This window comes from Pongo abelii, chromosome 5, assembly GCF_028885655.2.
Source record: "Pongo abelii isolate AG06213 chromosome 5, NHGRI_mPonAbe1-v2.0_pri, whole genome shotgun sequence".
Taxonomy (NCBI): Eukaryota; Metazoa; Chordata; class Mammalia; order Primates; family Hominidae; genus Pongo; species Pongo abelii.
The window spans coordinates 162,298,228-162,323,382 of record NC_071990.2 but is presented as its reverse complement, the minus strand read 5'-3'; the positions used below and the strand labels follow the sequence as shown (position 1 = coordinate 162,323,382).

The following is a 25,155-nucleotide window of genomic DNA, read 5'->3' as shown; positions in this document are numbered from 1 at the left end:
TCTGCATTTCCAACCAAGGTACCCGGCTTATCTCACTGGGACTGGTTAGACAGTGGGTGCAGCTCACAGAGGGTGACCTGAAGCAGGGTGGGGTGTCACCTCAGCTGGGAAGTGGAAGGGGTCAGGGAACTCCCTCCCCTAGCCAAAGGAAGCCATGAGGGACTGTGCCAGGAAGACCAGTGCATTCTGGCACAAATACTATGCTTTTCCCATTGTCTTTGCAACCTGCAGACCAGGAGATTCCCTTGGGTGCCTATACCACCAGGGCCCTGGATTTCAAGCCCAAAACTGGGCTGGCATTTGGGCAGACACTAAGCTAGCTGCAGAAATTTTTTTCATACCCCAGTGGTCCCTGGAATGCCAGCAATACAGAACCATTCACCCCCCTGAAGAAAGGGCTGAAGCCAGGGAGCTAAGTGGTCTTTCTCAGTGGATCCCACCCCCATGGAGCCCAGCAAGCTAAGCTCCACTGGCTTGAAATTCTTGCTGCCAGCACAGCAGTCTGAAGTTGACCTGGGACGCTCAAGCTTGGTGGGAGGAGGGGTGTCCACAATTACTGGGGCTTGAGTAGGAGATTTTCCCCTCACAGTGTAAGCAAAGCCGCTAGGAAGTTTGAACTGGGCAGAGTGCACTGCAGCTTGGCAAAGCCATTGTAGCAGGAGTGCCTCTCTAGATTCCTCCTCTCTGTGCAGGGCATCTCTGAAAGAAAGGCAGCAGCCCCAGTCAGAAACTTATAGATAAAACTCCCATCTCCCTGGGACAGAGCAACTGGAGGAAGGGGTGGCTATGGGTGCAGATACAGCAGACTTAGTTTCCTGCCTGCCAGCTCTGAAAAGAGCAGCAGATCCCCCAGCACAGCACTAAAGCTCTGATAAGGGACAGACTGCCTCCTCAAGTGGGTCCTGGCTTCAGAAGGTAATAACAAACTCCTCTGAGCTAAAGGAGCATGTTCTAACACAATGCAAGGAAGCTAAGAACCTTGAAAAAGGTTAGAGCAATTGCTAATTACAGTAAACAGTTTACAGAAGAACATAAATGACCTTAGGGAGCTGAAAAACACAGCATGAGGACTTCATGATGCCTCTCACAAGTATCAATAGCGAAATCGATCAAGTGGAAGAAAGGATATCAGAGATTGAAAATCCACTTAATGAAGTAAAGCGTGAAAACAAGATTAGGGAATAAAGAATGAAAAGGAATGAACAAATCCTCCAAGAAATATGGGACTATGTGAAAAGATTGAACCTGCATTTGATTGGTGTACCTGAAAGTGATGGGAGAATGGAACCAAATTGGAAAACACTCTTCGGGATATTGTCCAGGAGAACTTCCCCAACCTAACAAGACAGGCCAACATTCAAATTCAGGAAATACAGGGAATACCACATTCAAATTCAGGAAATACAGAGAACACCACAAAGATACTCCTCGAGAAGAGCAACCTGAAGACACATAATCATCAGATTCACCAAGGTTGAAATGAAGGAAAAAAATGTTAAGGGCAGCCAAAGAGAAAGTTTGGGTTACCCACAAAGGGAACCCCATCAGACTAACAGTGGATCTTCCTGCAGAAACCCTACAAGTCAGAAGAGAGTGGGGGGGCCAATATTCAACATTCTTTATTATTATTATTATTATACTTTAAGTTCTAGGGTACATGTGCACAAGGTGCAGGTTTGTTACATATGTATCCATGTGCCATGTTGGTGTGCTGCACCCATTAACGCGTCATTTACATTAGGTATATCTCCTAGTACTATCCCTCCCCCCACCCCCATCCCATGACAGGCCCTGGTGTGTGATGTTTCCCACTCTGTGTCCATGTACTCTCATTGTTCAATTCCCACCTATGAGTGAGAACATGCGGTGTTTGGTTTTCTGTCTTTGTGATAGTTTGCTGAGAATGATGGTTTCCAGCTTCATCCACGTCCCTACAAAAGACATGAACTCATCATTTTTTATGGCTGCATAGTTTTCCATGGTGTATATGTGCCACATTTTCTTAATCCAGTCTACCATTGATGGACATTTGTGTTGGTTCCAAGTCTTTGCTATTGTGAATAGTGCTGCAATAAACATATATGTGCATGTGTCTTTATAGCAGCATGGTTTATAATCCTTTAGATATATCTCCAGTAATGGTATGGCTGGGTCAAATGGTATTTCTAGTTCTAAATCCTTGAGGAATCGCCACACTGTCTTCCACAATGGTTGAACTAGTTTACAGTCCCACCACCAGTGTAAAAGTGTTCCTATTTCTCCACATCCTCTCCAGCATCTGTTGTTTCCTGACTTTTTAATGATCGCCATTCTGACTGGTATGAGATGGTATCTCATTGTGGTTTTGATTTGCATTTCTCTGATGGCCAGTGATGATGAGCATTTTTTCATGTGTCTTTTGGCTGCATAAATGTCTTCTTTTGAGAATTGTCTGTTAATATCCTTCACCAACTTTTTGATGGGGTTGTTTGATTTTTTTTCTTGTAAATTTGTTTACGTACTTTGTAGATTCTGGATATTAGCCCTTTGTCAGATGGGTAGATTGTAAAAATTTTCTCCCATTCTGTAGCTAGCCTGTTCATCCTGAGGGTAGTTTCTTTTGCTGTGCAGAAGCTCTTTAGTTTAATTAGATCCCATTGGTCAATTTGGGCTTTTGTTGCCATTGCTTTTGGTGATTTAGTCATGAAGTCCTTGCCCATGCCTATGTCCTGAATGGTATTGCCTAGGTTTTCTTCTAGGGTTTTTACGGTTTTAGGTCTAACATTTAAGTCTTTAATCCATCTTGAATTAATTTTTATATAAGGTGTAAGGAAGGGATCCAGTTTCAGCTTTCTACATATGGCTAGGCAGTTTTCCCAGCACCATTTATTAAATAGGGAATACTTTCCCCATTTCTTGTTTTTGTCAGGTTTGTCAAAGATCAGATAGTTGTAGATGTGTGGTATTATTTCTGAGGGCTCTGTTCTGTTCCATTGGTCTATATCTCTGTTTTGGTACCAGTACCATGCTGTTTTGGTTCCTGTAGCCTTGTAATATAGTTTGAAGTCAGGCAGAGTGATGCCTCCAGCTTTGTTCTTTTGGCTTAGGATTGTCTTGGTGATGCGGGCTATTTTTTGGTTCCATATGAACTTTAAAGTAGTTTTTTCCAATTCTGTGAAGAAAGTCATTGGTAGCTTGATGGGGCTGGCATTGAATCTATAAATTACCTTAGGCAGTATGGCCATTTTCACGATATTGATTCTTCCTATCCATGAGCATGGAATGTTATTCCATTTGTTTGTGTCCTCTTTTATTTCATTAAGCAGTGGTTTGTAGTTCTCCTTGAAGAGGTCCTTCACATCCCTTGTAAGTTGGATTCCTAGGTATTTTATTCTCTTTGAAGCAATTGTGAATGGGAGTTCATCCATGTCCCTACAAAGGACATGAACTCATGTATGGGAATGCTTGTGATTTTTGCACATTGATTTTGTATCTTGAGACTTTGCTGAAGTTGCTTATCAGCTTAAGGAGATTTTGGGCTGAGAAGATGGGGTTTTCTAAATATACAATCATGTCATCTGCAAACAGGGACAATTTGACTTCATCTTTTTCTAATTGAATACCCTTTATTTCTTTCCCCTGCCTGATTGCCCTGGCCAGAACTTCCAACACTATGTTGACTAGGAGTGGTGAGAGAGGGCATCCCTGTATTGTGCCAGTTTTCAAAGGGAATGCTTCCAGTTTTTGACCATTCAGTATGATATTGGCTATGGGTTTGTCATAAATAGCTCTTATTATTTTGAGATATGTCCCATCAATACGTAGTTTATTGAGAGTTTTCAGCATGGAGGGCTGTTGAATTTTGTCAAAGGCCTTTTCTGCATCTATTGAGATAATCATGTGGTTTTTGTCTTTGGTTCTGTTTATATGATGGATTACGTTTATTGATTTGCATATGTTGAACCAGCCTTGCATCCCAGGGATGAAGCCCACTTGATCATGGTGGATAAGCTTTTTGATGTGCTGCTAGATTCGGTTTGCCAGTATTTTATTGAGGATTTTTGCATCAATGTTCATTAGGGATATTGGTCTAAAATTCTCATTTTTGTTGTGTCTCTGCCAGGCTTTGGTATCAGGATGATGCTGGCCTCATGAAATGAGTTAGGGAGGATTCCCTCTTTTTCTATGATTGGAATAGTTTCAGAAGAATTGGTACCAGCTCCTTTTTGTATCTGTGGTAGAATTTGGCTATGAATCTGTCTGGTCCTGGACTTTTTTTGGTTGGTAGGCTCTTAATTATTGCTCAATTTCAGAGCCTGTTATTGGTCTATTCAAGGATTCAACTTCTTCCTGGTTTAGTCTTGGTAGGGTGTATGTGTCCAGGAATTTTTCCATTTCTTCTAGATTTTCTAGTTTATTTGCATAGAGGTGTTTATAGTATTCTCTGATGGTAGTTTGTATTTCTGTGGGATTGGTGGTGATATCCCCTTTATCATTTTTTATTGCATCTATTTTATTCTTCTCTCTTTTCTTCTTTATTAGTCTTGTGGCGGTCTATCAATTTTGTTGATCTTTTCAAAAAACCAGTTCCTGGATTCATTGATGTTTTGAAGGTTTTTTTCTGTCTCTATCTCCTTCAGTTCTGCTCTGATCTTAGTTATTTCTTGCCTTCTGCTAGCTTTTGAATGTGTTTGCTCTTGCTTCTCTAGTTCTTTTAATGGTGATGTTAGGGTGTCAATTTTAGATGTTTCCTGCTTTCTCTTGTGGGCATTTAGTGCTATAAATCTCCCTCTACACACTGCTTTAAATGTGTCCCAGAGATTCTGGTATGTTGTGTCTTTGTTCTCATTGGTTTCAAAGAACATCTTTATTTCTGCCTTCGTTTCGTTACATACCCAGTAGTCATTCAGGTTCAGGTTGTTCAGTTTCCATATAGTTGAGCAGTTTTTAGTGAGTTTCTTAATCCTGAGTTCTAGTTAGATTGTACTGTGGTCTGAGAGACAGTTTGTTATAATTTCTGTTCTTTTACATTTGCTGAGGAGTGCTTCACTTCCAACTATGTGGTCAATTTCAGAATAAGTGTGATTTGGTGCTGAGAAGAATGTATATTCTGTTGATTTGGGGTGGAGAGTTCTGTAGATGTCTATTAGGTCTGCTTGGTGCAGAGCTGAGTTCAATTCCTGGATATGCTTGTTAACTTTCTGTCTCATTGATCTGTCTAATGTTGACAGTGGGATGTTAAAGTTTACCATTATTATTGTGTGGGAGTCTAAGTCTCTTTGTAGGTCTCTAAGGACTTGCTTTATGAATCTGGGTGCTACTGTATTGGGTGCATATATATTTAGGATAGTTAGCTCTTCTTGTTGATCCCTTTACCATTATGTAATGGCCTTCTTTGTCTCTTTTGATCTTTGTTGGTTTAAAGTGTTTTATCAGAGAATAGGATTGCAACCCCTGGTTTTTTTTTTTTTTTTTCCATTTGCTTGGTAGATCTTCGTCCATCCCTTTATTTTGAGCCTATGTGTGTCTCTGCACATGAGATGGGTCTTCAGAATACAGCACACTGATGGATCTTGACTCTTTATCCAATTTGCCAGTCTGTGTCTTTTAATTGGAGCATTTAGCCCATTTACATTTAAGGTTAATATTGTTATGTGTGAATTTGATCCTGTCATCATGATATTCGCTGGTTGTTTTGCTCATTAGTTGATGCAGTTTCTTCCTAGAATCGATGGTTTTTACAATTTGGCATGTTTGTGCAATGGCTGATACCAGTTGTTTCTTTCCATGTTTAGTGCTTCCTCCAGGAGCTCTTGTAAGGTAGGCCTGGTGGTGACAAAATCTCTCAGCATTTGCTTGTCTGTAAAGGATTTTATTTCTTCTTCACTTATGAAGCTTAGTTTGGCTGGATATCATATTATCAGTTGAAAATTCTTTTCTTTAAAAATGTTGAATATTGGCTGCCACTCTCTTCTGGCTTGTAGAGTTTCTGCTGAGAGATATGCTGTTAGTCTGATGGGCTTCCCTTTGTGGGTAACCCGACCTTTCTGGTGAATCTGACAATTATGTGTCTTGGAGTTGCTCTTCTCGAGGAGTATCTTTGTGGCGTTCTCTGTATTTCCTGAATTTGAATGTTGGCCTGACTTGCTAGGTTGGGGAAGTTCTCCTGGATAATATCCTGAAGAGTGTTTTCCAACTTGGTTCCATTCTCCTCGTCACTTTCAGGTACACCAATCAGACGTAGATTTGGTCTTTTCACATAGTCCCATATTTATTGGAGGCTTTGTTCATTTCTTTTTACTCTTTTTTTCTCTAAACTTCTCTTCTTGCTTCATTTCATTCATTTGATCTTTAATCACTGATACCGTTTCTTCCATTTGCTTGAATCGACTACTGAAACTTGTGCATGTGTCACGTAGTTCTCGTGCCATGGTTTTCAGCTCCATTAGATCATTTAAGGTCTTCTCTATGCTGTTTATTCTAGTTAGCCATTCGTCTAATCTTTTTCAAGGTTTTTAGCTTCTTTGCAATGGGTTCGAACATCCTCCTTTAGCTCGGAGAAGTTTGTTATTACCAATCATCTGAAGCCTTCTTCTCTCAACTCATCAAAGTCATTCTCTGTCCAGCTTTGTTCTGTTGCTTGTGAGGAGCTGTGTTCCTTTGGAGGAGAAGAGGCACTCTGATTTTTAGAATTTTCAGCTTTTCTGCTCTGGTTTCTCCCCATCTTTGTGGTTTATCTACCTTTGGCTCTTGATGATGGTGATGTACAGATGGGGTTTTGGTGTGGATGTCTTTTCTGTTTGTTAGTTTTCCTTCTAACAGTCAGGACCCTCAGCTGCAGGTCTGTTGGAGTTTGCTGGAGGTCCACTCCAGTCCCTGTTTGCCTGGGTATCACCAGTGGAGGCTTCAGAACAGCAAATATTACAGAACAGCAAATGTTGCTGCCTGATCCTTCCTCTGGAAGCTTCATCTCAGAGGGGCACCCAGCTGTATGAGGTGTCAGTTGGCCCCTACTGGGAGGTGTCCCCCAGTTAGGCTACTCAGGGTCAGGGACCCACTTGAGGAGTCAGTCTGTCCATTCTCAGATCTCAAACTCTGTGCTGGGAGAACCACTACTCTCTTCAAAGCTGTCAGACAGGGATGTTTAAGTCTGCAGAAGTTTCTGCTGCCTTTTGTTCAGCTATGCCCTGCTCCCAGAGGTGGAGTCTACAGAGGCAGGCAGGCCTCCTTGAGCTGCGGTGGGCTCCACCCAGTTTGAGCTTCCTGGTCACTTTGTTTACCTACTCAAGCCTCAGCAATGGCAGGCGCCCCTCCCCCAGCCTTGCTGCTGCCTTGCAGTTTGATCTCAGACTACTGTGCTAGCAGTTCAATCTCAGACTGCTGTGCTAGCAGTGAGCAAGGTTCTGTGGGCGTGGGACCCTCTGAGCCAGGCACAGGATATAATCTCCTGGTGTGCCATTTGCTAAGACCACTGGAAAAGTGCAATATTAGGGTGGGAGTGTCCTGATTTTCTAGGTACATCTGTCATGGCTTCCCTTGGCTAGGAAGGGGAATTCCCCGACCCCTTACACTTCCCAGGTGAGGCGATGCCCCGCCTTGCTTTGGCTAACACTCCGTGGGCTGCATCCACTGTCTGACAAGCCCCAGTGAGATGAACCATGTACCTCAGTTGGAAATGCAGAAACCACCCATCTTCTGCTTTGCTCATGCTGGGAACTGTGTGGACTGGAGCTGTTCCTATTCGGCCATCTTGAAACCTCCCCTCTCTTGCAATCACAAGGTCCCACAATAGGCCATCTGCAGGCTGAGGAGCAAGGATACCCAGTCTGAATTCCAAAACTGAAGAAATTGGAGTCTGATGTTCGAGGGCAGGAAACATCCAGTGACAAAGAAAGATGTAGAATATTCAACATTCTTAAAGAAAATAATTTTCAACCTAGAATTTTATATCCAGCCAAACTAAGCTTTGTAAGGAAAGGAGAAGTAAAATCCTTTACAAACAAACAAATGCTGAGGAATTTTGTCAACACCAGGCCTGCCTTACAAGAGGTCCTGAAGAACACACTAAATATGGAAAGGAAAAACCAGTAACAGCTACTGCAAAAATATACCAAATTGTAAACACCGTCGACACTATAAAGAAACTGCATCAACTAATGGGCAAAATAGCCAGCTAGCATCATAATGACAGGATAAAATTCACACATAACAATACTAACCTTAAATGTAAATGGGCTAAATGCCCCAGTTAAAAGACACAGACTGGAAAATTGAATAAAGAGTCAAGACCCATTGGTGTGCTGTATTCAGAAGACCCATCTCAGGGTGAAAAGACATACATGGGCTCAAAATAAAGAAATGAAGGAATATTTACCAAAGCAAATGGAAAGAAAAAAAAAAGCAGGGGTTGCAATCTTAGTCTTTGATGAAACAGACTTTAAACCATCAAAGATCAAAAGAGACAAAGGAGGGCATTACATAATGGTAAAAGTATCAATGCAACAAGAAGATCTGACTGTCCTAATTATATATGCACCCAATACAGGAGCACCCAGATTAATAAAGCAAGTTCTTAGAGACCTACAAAGAGACTTAGACTTCCACACAAAAATAGTGGGAGACTTTAACACCCCACAGCCAATATTAGATCAATGTGACAGAAAATTAACAAGGATATTCAGGACGTGAATTCAGCTCTGGACCAAGCCGACCTAATAGACATCTACAGAACTCGACACCACAAATCAACAGAATATACATTCTTCTCAGCACCACATCGCACTTATTCTAAAATTGACCACATAATTGGAAGTAAAACACTCCTCAGCAAATGCCATAGAACGGAAATCATAACAAACAGTCTCTCAGACCAAAGTGCAATCAAACTAGAACTCAGGATTAATAAACTCACTGAAAACTACACAACTATATGGAAACTGAACAACCTGCTCCTGAATTACTACTGGGTAAATAACAAAATTAAGGCAGAAGTAGATAAGTTCTTAGAAACCAATGAGAACAAAGACACAATGTGCCAGAATCTCTGGTACACAGCTAAAGCCATGTTTAGAGGGAAATTTATAGCACTAAATGCCCACAGGAGAAAGCAGGAAAGATCTAAAATCAACACCCTAACATCACAATTAAAAGAACCAGAGAAGCAAGAACAAACAAATACAAAAGCCAGCAGAAGACAAGAAATAACTAAGATCAGAGCAGAACTGAAGGGGATAAAGACACAAAAACCCTTTAAAAAATCAATAAACCCAAGAGCTGGTTTTTTGAAAAGATTAACAAAATATATAGAAGCCTAGCCAGACTAATAAAGAAGAAAATAGAGAAGAATCAAATAGACACGATAAAGAATAATAAAGGGGATATCACCAATGATGCCACAAAAATACAAACTACCATCAGAGAATACTTTAAACACCTCTATGCAAATAAAATAGAAGATCTGAAAGAAATGGATAAATTCCTGGACACATACACCCTCCCAAGACTAAACCAGGAAGAAGTCGAATCCCTGAATAGACCAATAACAAGTTCTGAAATCAAGGCAGTAATTAATAGCCTACCAACCAAAAAAAAGCCCAGACCAGAGGGATTAACAGTCAAATCCTAACAGAGGTACAAAGAAGAGCTAGTACCATTCCTTCTGAAACTATTCCAAACAATAGAAAAAGCGGGACTCCTGCCTAACTCATTTTATGAGGCCAGCATCATTCTGATACCAAAACCCGGCAGAGAGACAACAAGAAAAGAAAATTTCAGGCCAACATCCCTGATGAACATTGATGTGAAAATCCTCAATAAAATACTGGCAAACTGAGTCCAGCAGCATATCAAAAAGCTTATCCATCATGATCAAGTTGGCTTCATCCCTGGGATGCAAGGCTGGTTCAACATATTCAAATCAATAAACATAATCTATCACATAAACAGAACCAATGACAAAAACCATATGATTATTGCAGTAGATGCAGAAAAGGCCTTTGATAAAATTCAATGCCCAATCATGCTAAAAACTCTTAATAAACTAGGTATTGATGGAGCATGTCTCAAAATAATAAGAGCTATTTATGACAAACCCATAGCCAATATCATACTGAATGGGCAAAAGCTGGAAGCATTCCCTTTGAAAACCAGTACAAGACAAGGATGCCCTCTCTCACCACTCCTATTCAACATAGTATTGGAAATTCTGTCCAGGGCAATCAGGCAAGAGAAAGAAATAAAGGGTATTCAAGTAGGAAGAGAGGGAGTCAAATTATTTCTGTTTGCAGATGACATGGTTGTATATTTAGAAAACTCTATCATCTCAGCCCAAAATCTCCTTAAGCTGATAAGCAACTTCAGCAAAGTCTCAAGATACAAAATCAATGTGCAAAAATCACAAGCATTCCTATACACCAATAAGAGGCACAGAGCCAAATCATGAGTGAATTCCCATTCACAATTGCTACAAAGAGAATAAAATATACCTAGGAATCCAACTTACAAGGGATGTGAAGGACCTCTTCAAGGAGAACTACAAACCACTACTCAAAGAAATAAGACAGGACACAAACAAATGGAAAAACATTCCATGCTAATGGATTGGAAGAATCAATATTGTAAAAATTGCCATACTGCCCAAAGTAATTTATAGATTCAATGCTATCCCCATCAAGCTACCATTGATTTCTTCACATAATTAGAAAAAACTACTTTAAATTTCATATGGAATTGAAAAAGGGCCTATATATCCAAGACAACCTAAGCAAAAAGAACAAAGCTGGAGGCATCATGCTACCTGACTTCAAAATATACTACAAGGCTACAGTAACAAAAACAGCATGGTATGGTACTGGTACCAAAACAGATATATAGACCAATAGAACAGAACAGAGGCCTCAGAAATAACACCACACATCTACAACTATTGGATCTTTGACAAACCGGACAAAAATAAGCAATGGGGAAAGGATTCCCTATTTAATAAATGGTGTTGGGAAAACTGGCTAGCCATATGCAGAAAACTGAAACTGGATCCCTTCCTTACACCTTATACAAAAATTAACTCAAGATAGATTAAAGAATCAAATGTAAGACCTAAAACCATAAAATCCCTAGAAGACACTTTAGGAGGCAGAGGTGGACTGATCACGAGGTCAGGAGATCAAGACCATCTTGACTAACACAGTGAAACCCCATCTCTACTAAAAATACAAAAAATTAGCTGGGTGTGGTGGCGGGCACCTATAGTCCCAGCTACTCGGGAGGCTGAGGCAGGAGAATGGCATGAGCCGAGGAGGTTGAGCTTGCAGCAAGCCAAGATTGTGCCACTGCACTCCAGCCTGGGCGACAGAGTGAGACTCTGTCAAAAAAACAAAAACAAAAACAAAAAAAAAACCCTAGAAGAAAACATAGGCAATACCATTCAGGACATAGGCATGGGAGAAGACTTCATGACTAAAACACCAAAACCAATGGCAACAAAAGCCAAAATTTACAAATGAGATCTAATTAAAATAAAGAGCTTCTGCACAGCAAAAAACTCTCATCAGAGTGAAAAAGCAACCTATGGAGAAAAATTTTGTGATCTATCCATCTGACAAAGGGCTAATGTTTAAAATGTACAAGCAACTTAAATGTACAAGAAAAAAAAAAACAAACAACGCCATCAAAAAGTGGGCAAAGGATATGAACAGATACTTCTGACAAGAAGACCTTTATGTGGCTGACGAACATGAAAAAAGCTCATCATCGCTGTTAATTAGAGAAATGCAAATCTAAACCACAATGAGATACCATCTCATGCCAGTTAGAATGGCAATCATTAAAAAGTCAGGAAACAACAGATGCTGAAGAGGATGTGTGGAGAAACAGGAACACTTTTACACTGTTGGTGGGAGTGTAAATCAGTTCAACCATTGTGGAGGACAGTGTGGTGATTCCTCAAGGATCTAGAACCAGATGTACCATTTGACCCAGCAATCCCATTACTGGGTATATACCCAAAGGATTATAAATCATTCTACAATAAAGACACATGCACACGTATGTTTATTGTAGCACTATTCACAATAGCAAAGACTTGGAACCAACTGAAATGCCCATCAATGATAGACTGGATAAAGAAAATGTGGCACATATACACTGTGGAATACTATGCAGTCATAAAAAAGGATGAGTTCATGTCCTTTGCAGGGACATGGATGAAGCTGGAAACCATCATTCTCAGCAAACTAACACAAGAACAGAAAACCAAACACCATATATTCTCACGCATAAGTGTGAGTTGAACAATGAGAACACATGGACACAGGGAGGGGAACATCACACACAGGGGCCTGTTGGGGAGTTGAGGCTAGGGGAGGGATTGGATTAGGAGAAATACCTAAAGTAGATGATGGTTTGCTTGGTGCAGCAAACCACCATGACACGTGTATACCTATGTAACAAACCCACACATTCTACACATGTATCCCAGAACTTAAAGTATAATAATAATAATAATAATAATAATAATAAGATACAGAACTGCAGAATGAATAAGAACTCACCAACCATCTCCTGCATTCAGGAGACTCATTTAAGACATAAGGACTCACATAAACTTAAAGTAAATGGGTGGAAAAAGGCATTTCATGCAAATTGACACCAAAAGCTAGCAGAAGTAGCTATTGTTGTATCAGACAAAACAAACTTTAAAGCAACAGTGGTTAAAAGAGACAAATAGGGACATTATATAATGGTAAAAGGCCTTGCCCAATAGGAAAATATCACAATCCTAAACATATATGCATCCAACACTGGAGCTCCCAAATGTATAAAATAATTACTACTGACCTGAGAAATGAGATAGACAGCAACACAATAATAGTGAGGAACTTCAATATTCCACTGACAGCACTAAACAGGTCATCAAGACAGAATGTCAACAAAGAAACAATGGATTTAAACTATACCTTGGAACTAATGGACTTAACACATATGTACAAAACATTTCATCCAACAACCATAGAATACATATTCTATTCAACAACATATGGAACTTTCTCCAAGATAGACCATATAATAGGCCATAAAATGAACCTCAATAAATTTAAGAAAATTGAAATTATATCAAGCACTCTCTCAGACCACAGTGGAATAAACCTGGAAATCAACTCCAAAAGGAACCTTCAAAACCATGCAAATACATGGAAATTAAATAACCTGCTCCTGAATGAGCAGTGGATCAAAAACAAAATCAAGATAGAAATTAAAAAATTATTTGAACTGAATGACAATAATGACACAATCTATCAAAACTTCTGGGATACAGCTAAGGTGGTGCTAAGAGGACAGTTTATAGCCCTAAATGCCTACACCAAAAAGTCTGAAAGAGGACAAAGAGACAATCTAAGGTCACACCTCAAGGAACTAAAGAAACAAGAACAAACCAAACCCAAACCCAAAACAAGAAAGGAAATAATCAAGTTTTCAGAGTAGAACTAAGTAAAATTGAAACAAAAAGATACAACAGATAAATGAAACAAATCTGGTTCTTTGAAAATATAAATAAAATCGATAGACCATTAGCAAGATTAACCTAGAAAAGAAGATAGAAAGTCCAAATGACTTCTCTGAGAAACAAAACAGGAGATATTCCAACTGACACCACGGAAATACAAAAGACCATTCAAGGCTACTATGAACATCTTCACACACAAATAAACTAGAAAACCTAGAAGAGTTAGATAAATTCCTGAAAAAATGCAACTTTCCCAGCTTAAATCAGGGAGAAGTAGATACCCTGAACAGACCAACAACATGCAGCAAGATTGAAACAGTAATTTAAAAATTACCAACAAAAAAATGTTCAGGACCAGATGGATTCACAGCAGAATTCTACCAGACATTCAAAGAAGAATTGGTACCAATCCTTTTGACACTATTCCACAAGATAGAGAAAGAAGGAAACTTCCCTAATTCATTCTATGAAGCCAGCATCACCCTAATACCAAAACCAGAAAAGGACACAACAAAAAAGAAAACTACAGACTGATATCCTTGATGAACATAGATGCTAAAATCTTTAACAAAATGCTAGCTAACAGAATCCAACAACATATTAAAAAGATAATCTACCATGATCAAGTGGATTTCATACCAGGGATAAAGGGATGGTTTAATATATACGAGTCAATAAATGTGATATGCCACGTAAACAGGATTAAAATAAAAAATCATATGATCATCTCAAAAGATGCAGAAAAAGCATTTGACAAAATCCAGCATCCCTTTATGATTAAAACCCTCTGCAGAATCAGCATACAATGGACATACCTTAATGTAATAAAAACTATCTATGACAAACCCACAGCCAACATAATACTGAATGGGGAAAAGTTGAAAACATTCCCTCTGAGAATGAGAACAAGACAAGGATACCCACTCTCACCACTCTTCTTGAACATAGTACTGGAAGTCCTAGCCACAGCAATCAGACAAGAGCAAGAAATAAAGGGCATCCAAATTGGTAAAGAAGAAGCCAAACTGTCCCTGTTTGCTGATGATATTATAGTTTACCTTGAAAACCATAAGGACTCCTCCAGAAAGCTCCTAGAACTGATACAAGAATTCAGCAAAGTTTCCAGATACAAGATTAACATACACAAATAGTAGCTCTTCTATATACCAACAGAGATCAAGTGGAAAACCAAATTAAGAACTCAACCTCTTTTACAATAGCTGCAATAAAAATAAAATACTTACGGATATACCTAACAAATGACTCGAAAGACCTCTACAAGGAAAACTACAAAACACTGCTGAGAGAAATCATAGACAACACAAACAAATGGAGACACATCCCGTGCTCATGGATGCATAGAATAGATATTGTGAAAATGAGCATAATGCCAAAAGCAATCTACAAATTCAACACAATCTCAATAAAAATGCCACCATCATTCTTCACAGAGTTAGAAAAAAAAATTCTAAAATTCATATGGAATCAACAAAGAACCCACATAGCCAAAGCCAGACTAAGCAGAAAGAACAAATCTAGATGCATCACACTACATGATTTCAAACTACACTATAAGGCCATAGTCACCAAAACAGTGTGGTACTGGTATAAAAATAGGCAGATAGACCAATGGAACATAATAGAGAACCCAGAAGTAAACACAAATACTTACAGCCAACTCATCTTCAACAAAGCAAACAAAAACCTGAAGTGGAAAAAGCACACCCTTTTCAACAAATGGTGCTGGGATAATTGGCTAGTCACATGTAAGAGAATGAAACTGGATCCTCACCTCTCATCGTGTACAAAAAATCAACTCAAGATGGATTAAGGACTTAAACCAAAGACCTGAAACTATAAAAATTCTAGAAGATGTCATTGGAAAAATCCCTCTAGACATTGGCTTAGGCAAGAATTTCATGACCAAAAACCAAGCAAATCCAATAAAAACAAAGATAAGTAGTTGGGACCTAATTAAACTAAAGAGCTTTTGCACAGCAAAAGGAAAAGTCAGCAGAGTAAACAGACAACCCACAGAGTGGTAGAAAATATTTACAATCTATACATCTGACAAAGGACTAATATCCAGAATCTACAACGAACTCAAACAAATCAGTAAGAAAAAAACAAACAATCTCATCAAAAAGTGAGCTAAGGATATGAATAGACAATTCTCAAAAGAAGATATACCAGTGGCCAACAAACATATGAAAAACTGCTCAACATCACTAATGCTCAGGGAAATGCAAATCAAAACCACAATACGATCCCACCTTACTCCTGCAACAATGGTCATAATCAAAAAATCAAAAAACAGTAGATGTTGGTATGGATGCATCGAACAGAGACACATCTACACTGCTGTTGGGAATATAACCAGTATAGGCACTATGAAAAACAGTGTGGAGATTCCTTAATAACTAAAAGTAAAACTGCTATTTGCTTCAGTAATCTCACTACTGGGTATCCACCCACAGGAAAAGAAGTCATTATTTGAAAAAGATACTTGCACATGCATGTTTGTAGCAGCACAATTCACAATTGCAAAATCATGGAATCAACCCAAATGCCCATCAATCAATGAGTGAATAAAGAAACTCTGATATATATATATGTGTGTGTGTGTGTGTGTGTATACATATATATATATGGTGGAATACTACTACATCATATATATGTATACTACTACATCATATATATGAATACTACATCATATATATACATATACATATATATTTATACTACTACATCATATATGTATATATATGATGGAATATCATATATATATATACACATATATATGATGGAATACTATTCAGCCATAAAAAGGAATTAATTAACAGCATTTGCAGTTACCTGGATGAGATTGGAGACTATTATTCTAAGTGGACTAACTCAAGAATGGAAAACCAAACATCATTTGTTCTCACTGATATGTGGGAGATAAGCTATGAGGATGCAAAGGCATAAGGATGATTCAATGGACTTTGAGGACTTGGGGGAAAAGTGGGAGGGGTGCAAAGGCTAAAAGACAACAAATATGGTGCAGTGTACACTGCTCAGGTGATGGGTGCACTAGGATTTTGCAAATCTCCACTGAAGAACTTACTCATCTTGCAGTGAGCCGAGATCGCGCCTCTGCACTCCAGCCTGGGCGACAGAGCAAGACTCCATCTCAAAAAAATAAAAATAAAAATAAAAATAAAAATAAAAAAGAACTTACTCATGTAACCAAATACCACCTGTACCCCAATAACTTATGGAAAAAAATAAAATAATAAAAAAGAAGAAAAACCACAATCAACCTAGTATGCTACATTTGCAAAAAAATTCCTTAAAAATGTATGCTATATAAGCACCTATTATCCCTCCCCAAAAGAAAAAGATCCTGCAAAACTAGAAGACTATTTCAGCATAAGCCTTCTATAATAAAAGATGTTAAAGAATGCTATGTGGGTAGAAGAAAAATAATACCTAATGGGAACTGGTATTAAAACCATAAACAAGTATCAAAACCAAAAAACATTATCAATAAATGTAATACAACATACCCAAGAATGATACCCTGCACTACAAAACATTGTTAAGGAAAACAAATAAAATATCTAAATAAAGATATACCATGCGGCTGGGCGTGGTGGCTCACGCCTGTAATCTCAGCACTTTGGGAGGCTGGGGTGGGTGGATCACCTGAGGTCAGGAGTTCGAGACCAGCCTGACCAACATGGTGAAACCCCCGTCTCTACTAAAAATGCAAAAATTAGTCGGGTGTGGCAGCACATGCTTGTAATCCCAGCTACTGGGGAGGCTGAGGCAAAAGAATCACCTGAACCCAGGAGGCAGAGGTTGCAGTGAGCCGAGATTGCACCATTGAGCAACTCCAGCCTGGGCAACAAGAGTAAAACTCTGTCTCAAAAAAAAAAAAAAAAATATATATATATATATATATACCATGCTTTTAGGTTAAAAGACTCAGTATCACTTCTTGCTAAATTGATCTTTGGATTCGACCCACATCTAATTAGAATTCCATCACTAATATATATATGTATTTTTAAAGTGACAACATTTATATGCTAGAACTGCAAACACAATCTTTAAAATGAAGAAAAAAAGTTGGAGGACTTTTATAACATAATTTAAAGATTTCTAAAGGTACAACAATCAAGACACGTGATATTGGCCAGACACCATGGGTCATGTCTGTAATTCCATCACTCTGGGAGTCTGAGGCAGGAGGAGCACTTGAGCCCAAGAGTTCCAGACCAGCCTGGGCAATATAGCAAGAGCCTGTGTCTACAAAAAATAATTAAAAACAAAAACTAGTAAGTGTGGTGCCATGCACCTGTAGTCTCAGCTATTAGGGAGGCTGGGGTGGGAGGATTGCTTGAGCCCAGGAGGTTGATGCTGAAGTGAGCCGAGATCATGCTACTGATCTACAGTCTGGTTGACAGAGCAAGATCCTCTTTCTCTCTCTCTCAAAAAAGAAAAAAGACATGTAATATTAGCAAAAAAGCAAACAAACATTAAAAAGATGATTTAGAAGCAGACCCACATATATATGCTCAATTCATTATACCTGGCAAAGCAATTCAACGGAGAAAGAAATTATTTCCAAAATTATTCTAAAACAACCAGCTATCCATACAGAAAACAAAAACAAAATCTGGCCTTGACTTCTGCTTTCTGGATCAAATTAATTTCAAATAGTTCTTAGACCTACATGTAAGAGCAATACTACAGCTGAAATTAAAAAAAAAAAAAACTTCTACAAAAAAACTAACCTTCACAACTTAGGGGAAGGCAAAATTATTGAGGCTGGACCCATAAAATCCTAACTATAAAGGAAATCCAGTTATAATTGGGGCTTTCATAAAATTAAAACTTATGTTCACCCAATACCACTGTTAAGAAAGTAAATAGGCAAATAACACACTGGAAGAAAATCCTCTCAATCTGTACATCTGACAAACGGCTTGTATCCATAGTATAGAAACATTTCTTCCACTCACCAATCAGAGGACAAACAACCTAATCAAAATGGGCAACAGACTCAGTAGGCATTTCACAGGGAAACATGGACGCATAGCCAATAATTACCTGAAAAAGTGCTGAACATCTCAGCCATCAAAAATCAAGAATTACAACCATCATTAGACATCACCAAACACCCAGTGGATTTGGATATCGTTAAGAAGACACAATAATAAATGGTGTCACTGATGTGGAGCTAGATTATAAAACTCTTATCATATGCTGGTGGAAGATCAAAATGATAAAACGAATTAAAAAATCTGTCAGATAGTTTCTTATAAAGTTCCATCAATATGCTTCTATCTTACAAACCTGCAATTCTATTCCTGAATATTTATCCCAAGGAAATGAAAAAGTAAGTCCACAAAGAGTTCTATATGAATATTTATAGCAGCTTTATTTATTATAATCCAAACTGTAAAAATAATTTCAATGTTCATCAATAACAAAATGAAAAAATAATTTGCAACCTACTGGTACACATGAATACTATTCAGCACTGATTGTCTTAAATAGCTGGATGGAGCTCAAAAATATACTCAGGAAAGAAGCCATGTATATTCTGTATGAGTTCATTTACATGAGGCTCCAAAAGAGGAAAAACTAATTTCTGTTGAAAGAAACCAAAGTATTTGCCTCTGGCAGTGGCAAGGGGGTAGCAGAGATTAATTGGGTAGGGACTCAAGACAGTTTCTGGGGTTACAGAAATGTTTTGTGTGGTGATGGGAATTTGGGCTCCACAGATATAGGTGTTGATCCAAAATCATCAAACAACATTGCAGATCTGTGCATCTCACTCTATGGGAAAGTATACCTCAACTGTAAAAAGAGCAGAAATTTCTTTTAAAGGTTCAGCCTTTTAGCACATCCAGTTGCTTGGAGAACCAGCTTCCTCAAATGGGGGTCTAGGCTGGAGACTAGGTCACATGCATAGAGTCTCTAAACTTTCCCATGGTACATAATACGTTTCAAGTTTTCTCAGAGAGCTGCAGGTTATTAATCTGAGAATTCTGACAAGTTGGGTCAACGTTCCTAGGAGGCATGAGTGGGAGTACATTCTCTAAGATCCCTCCACCCCGGGGTCCTTGCCTTCTGTGCCTCTTACTCCATTGTTTTCTGACTCCTATGTAGCCACTCGACCTCTTCAGATCCCTTTGTCTACCTAGCCGTCGCCCTTTATGCCTTGGGTCCCACTGTTCTTTCATCTCATCCTCCATTCCCTCAGTTCCGGAGTGGCTGCGGCCAGCAGAGGATGGACTGAGAGCAGGAGAGGTGGTCCTGCCCAGGAACCCATCCTAGAGAAATGCCTTCCTATCTGGGAGCTAGTTTTTTAGGGCAGGTTTTATAAGTCTTGTAAACCCAGACGCACTTGATCTACCTGGTATGTTATTTACAGTAATACTATTTTCACAATTGCTTTTCACCGTAAAAGTAGAGCCTTTTATCTACACTGTGAGTACATAAAGGGGCTGGCCTGGGAATGGTATCATGTTGGATGTCGTTTCTTCCCTGAAGTAATATATATTAGTTACAATTTACACGTTACTGCAGAGTCCTAGAGAGAGATACAGAGAACGAGACAGATATCAATACATTTTTATGTGCATTAAAAAAATCTAAGGCCAGGCGCAGTGGCTCACGCCTGTAATCCCAGCACTTTGGGAGGCCGAGGTGGGTGAATCACGAGGTCAGGAGATCAAGACCATCCTGGCTAGCACGGTGAAACCCTGTCTCTACTAAAAATACAAAAAATTAGCCAGGTGAGGTGGCGGGCGCCTGTAGTCTCAGCTACTCGGGAGGCTGAGGCAGGAGAATGGCTTGAACCCAGGAGGCAGAGCTTGCAGTGAGCCGAGATTGTGCCACTGCACTCCAGTCTGGGTGACAGAGCAAGACTCCATCTCAAAAAAAAAAAAAAAAAATCTAAAATGCACTCTTCAAAATCTATGTCATTTATTCTGGAGGAATGCAGTTGGCAGAAGGAGGAAGATATTCCGAATTTTTCTTGTATATGTTTATGTATGATCTCAGTTTTTATATGGATCATAGACCAATTTTGATATTTTAAAATAAAAATTATAATCTGTCTTGGAAATTACATGGTTCTTTAGAACCTGAGGACCGTTTTTGCTTTTCGGAATATTATTGTACCTAAAGTGGGAATATTACAATGTCACTTTTTAACACTTTGTTATAACAAAGTTTAGACAGTGCTGGGTGCCCCTGAATTTTTTCCCGCCTCTTGTGACCTGTGTTGTTTTGGAATTTGCAGTGGCCTGACCGGGAACTACTGCAGGAATCCAGATTCTGGGAAACAACCCTGGTGTTACACAACTGATCCATGTGTGAGGTGGCAGTACTGCAACCTGACACAATGCTCAGAAACAGAATCAGGTGTCCTAGAGACTCCCACTGTTGTTCCAGTTCCAAGCACAGAGGCTCATTCTGAAGCAGGTAAGAAGTCTGTGGCCAGACATCTACACATTTGAACACTGGGATGAAAAGAGATGGAAAATCTGATTGATGCAGAAGCCTTCCATGCTACACAGAAACTTGAGGGTATGGCATGTGGAAAGAAGCCTCAGCACTCTCTCTGGTGGAGCAATTTTTGGCGCAACGCGTGTGGGCGATGTCTTCAGGAACGGTGCAAACCCGCCAGGGCACGTGACTTACCACTCACTTTGTTATGAAAGGGGTTATCTCGGTGTTCCAGAGAACATTCCAATTCTAACATCAGGCCAAATTTGTGCCAAATTTCCCACTAGTGAGTGTTTCCAGGCATTTCTTAAAATGGGCAGTGTTCATTGCAATCTTCAGCATTGTAGTTGCTGAGGTATGTGGCCACTGAGTTTGTCATCCTGGAGAAACCTAATATGATGACATTTATTCCACCTAATCCTGGGGCTATTTGGCAGTAAATACCACAGAACGCACTGTTTTTCTGGCTTATCTCAGTCTTAGGTAGGCTCTGCACACCTATGCTTGGAAGGCAGTAATTTCTTGGTGTTCTTGCGCCTTCTTCTCGTGGAACGTGCATTTTTGGTGTGTGTTGAGAGGAAAGGTAGTAGACTTCTGCTTTGTTGCAATGCAGGATGCTGGAACAAGAGGATTGCCTGTCTCTACTGTAAGGAAATAAGATTTTAGCCTCCATCCTTCTCTAAGAAGCAATGGGTCTTTGCCTCCAAGTACTAGATGCAGTACCATGACCTGCCCCGTCCACCAGAAGCTTAAGGCTTTGGCTTTTCAGGAGCAATCATATAGGGAAATGTGTAGGGTTTTCATGTCTGTCCCCCACTGACAGCCAATCACCCTACAGCCTGCATAGCCTGATCCATCATCGTCTGGTTTCCTGCCTCTTTGTTCTCATGAACAACCAGTAGAGAGCCATACAAAAGAGCTTGCACATGAGTGTTAGTTCCAATTGTAAGCACACTGATATGTCCTTTTCCCACCAGGTTTTGAATATAACATTTCTAAGAACTTACTAAAATATTAGAATGCTATTAATCTATTGTTTTTGCTTCAGCATGTCCTTCTGCTTGTGAGTATACCAAAGAGAACAGTCATAATTCTGAAACTACTGTCCTGTTTGTGTCATAAATTGCTTCACATGTTTCTGCATACTAGTAGTTACTCAGCTTGATTTTGTCTATTTTCAGCACCAACTGAGCAAACCCCTGTGGTCCAGCAGTGCTACCATGGTAATGGACAGAGTTATCGAGGCACATTCTCCACCACTGTCACAGGAAGGACGTGTCAACCTTGGTCATCCATGACACCACACCAGCATCAGAGGACCCCAGAAAACTACCCAAATGAGTATGTCTCTGATGTTACTTATAAGAGGAGCAACAGCCAACTTAAGTTCCTCCTAGAAGAGCCTTGCTTCAAGCTAACTTGTTAGGACCAAATTTCCCTTAGACCCAGAAGGTGTGGCAAAATGTCCAAACAACCTTGCTTTTGATCAAAGAGTCTGAGAGAATAGGTATTTTAGGCTTGCTATCTTTTCTAATAGCCTGATGGAAGCAGAAGGCTATATAGAGTTGATGAGGTCTTTTTAATATAAAGCTCAGGAGATCAAATGATCAAATACTTAGAGTGCCATTCTACAATGCTCATAAAAGATCAATGCAGTCTTTCACCCATGCAATTCTATCATTCTAACCTCCCTTCTCTGAAATGAAGGTTGTGTTTGCCATTTTTGTCATGGGTCACAAGTAAATAATTCACATGTATATGAATATATAGAGAACCAGTTGTGTTTATTCAGACTAGTATGTGTGTATGTATATATATATATATATATATATATATATGTTCATATAAGTTAGTATTCATATATGTTCATACAGACTAGTATTCATATATAATATATATGAATATATAATATAATATTCATATTATATATTATAATATTCATATATAATATAATTCATTATAATATTCATATATAATATATAATATAATATATAATATATAATATATATTCATATATAATATATATATATGTTCTAGGGAAACATGCAAGGTTTTCATGTCTGTCCCTGGCTGATGACAAAATACCCTATAGCCTGCACAGCTGCAGGCTGTATAGCCATACAATTTGCAGGACACACACACACACACACACACACACACACACACACACACACATTAGCATAATATAATATAATATAATAATATATAATATAATATAATTAATATATATAAACCGTGTGAACACACTGGGTTCTAAGCTCCAGTTTTCTGAAGGGATATGGGTTGCCAGGACAGGAAGAGCAAAAGCAAGAATGTAGATGAGAATTAGGAAGTAAACAGATATGGAGATTAAAACGGGCAGGTACATGGACAAAAAACCAGGTCTGACAAAAACTGGCTTTCTGCCATAAATGACTATAAAATATATTTAAAAAAACTTTCCACATGTTGGACAAGAGACAGTACAGGACTGAGATAATTTAGAAAAGGAAATGAATGAGAGCAACTGCATAACTATTCTGACTTTCTTCCTGGAGAACCTTCCTGGACTGAAGGGCAAGGAGTTGGAGCCAAAGCCAACCACAGCAGTCTTGCTGAACTGAGGAAAGAGACTAGAGTTTGGGATAGCTAAGAAAATGTGGATTTTCTAGGCTAGGTAATAATGAGAAAGAATTTGTGGTGAAAAGGAGATGAAGGAATATGCATGGAAGTCTAATATAAACTGCATATGCACAGGGAGAAATTCTACAAAGTAGGACAGAGAACCACTACTGGGGAAAGGACAAATTCAGGGAAACAGTGAGCTCAATGGTGATGCCAGAGCTCATGTAACACTGGGGGATACTGGGGTTCTGATCAGCCCGACGAGAGACACCTCATTGAACATCTCGGGCATTCAGTAGAGACCCCAGAAAAGTCATACTTTAGGAGTAGGATTTATGCCTTCTTAGAATAAAGACTACCCCAGAAACACCCTAGTAAAGTTTAAAAACCAAGTCTAAAAGGATCCAAATAATCTCCAAGTATATTAACTGCTTGACAGAAGAAACCTCAACCATCACTGGAGGTAAATAACATGATTACAGTGCTCTGTAATGTGGCATTCACAATGAGTGACATCATTTAAAAATTTATGAGGCAGGAAAAAGCAATTAGTGTGATCCATAACTAGGAGAAAAACCAGTCAATACAAATAGACCAAAAAATAGTAGAAATGATGGAATTGACAAAGAAATTAAAACTGTATATATGATAATTGTGTTCAAAGATTTAAAGAAAACATGAACATGAGAGAAACAAATGCAGAATATAAAAAAAAAGCAAATGCTTAAAACAGCCAAATGGAAATTAAAGAACTACAAAAAAGTATAACCTTAATAAAACACTCACTGGATGGCCTTAATATCAGTTTATACATTACAGAAGAAAAAGTGAACTAGAAGATAACTCAATGAAAGCCATACAATCTGTAAGACACACACACACACACACACACACAGAGAAAGGCTGAAAAAAATAAACAGAATCTTAAGGATATCAGTGAAAATATCAAAAGATTTAATATATGGGTAAAGCAAGTCACAGAAGGACAGGAAGGAGATATTGGGACAGAAAAAAATACTCAAAGCAATGATGGCTGAAGACTTTACACATATGAAGAAAATGATAAACTCACAGTCAAGAAGCTCAATGAATCGGAAATAGTATTTGTAAAAGCAGAACTCTATGATTTACTTGGGTACGTTATAGATAAATCATCCAACATCAAAGATAACAAGGATAATCTTATAAGCCGGAGGAAAACAATATCGTTTACATAGAGGGACAGTAATGAAAGTGACTGACGCCTTCTCCTTGGAAACAATGGCATAACATCTTTAAAGTGATAAAACCCTTTAAAATAAACGTGATGTAAATACATATTCTGCCACCTCCAGAGGAAACAAGCAAATAAACAAAAGAATATTTCCAAGGCAGGCTTCTGTATTAGAAGATGTTAAGGAAAGTTATTTAGGTAAAAGAAAAATAATACCAAATGGGAACTTTAATCCATACTAAGTAATGAAGAGCCCTGGAAATGGCAAATGGCAATGTCAATATAAAATACTCTTATTTATCTAATTTTTAAATTTATTTAAAGGACAATTTGTGATATTAATTAAAAT

At 38.7% G+C, this 25,155-nt stretch overlaps 1 protein-coding gene across 1 annotated transcript in view; it reads left to right on the top strand.

The window, feature by feature from the left end:
- The window catches only part of LPA (lipoprotein(a)), a 261,628-nt gene that overhangs the window by 211,253 nt on the left and 25,220 nt on the right, over positions 1-25,155 (top strand). The window contains 2 exon segments of the mRNA XM_063725300.1: positions 20,784-20,965; positions 22,171-22,330. Of these exon segments, the coding sequence (XP_063581370.1) occupies positions 20,784-20,965; positions 22,171-22,330 (342 nt within the window).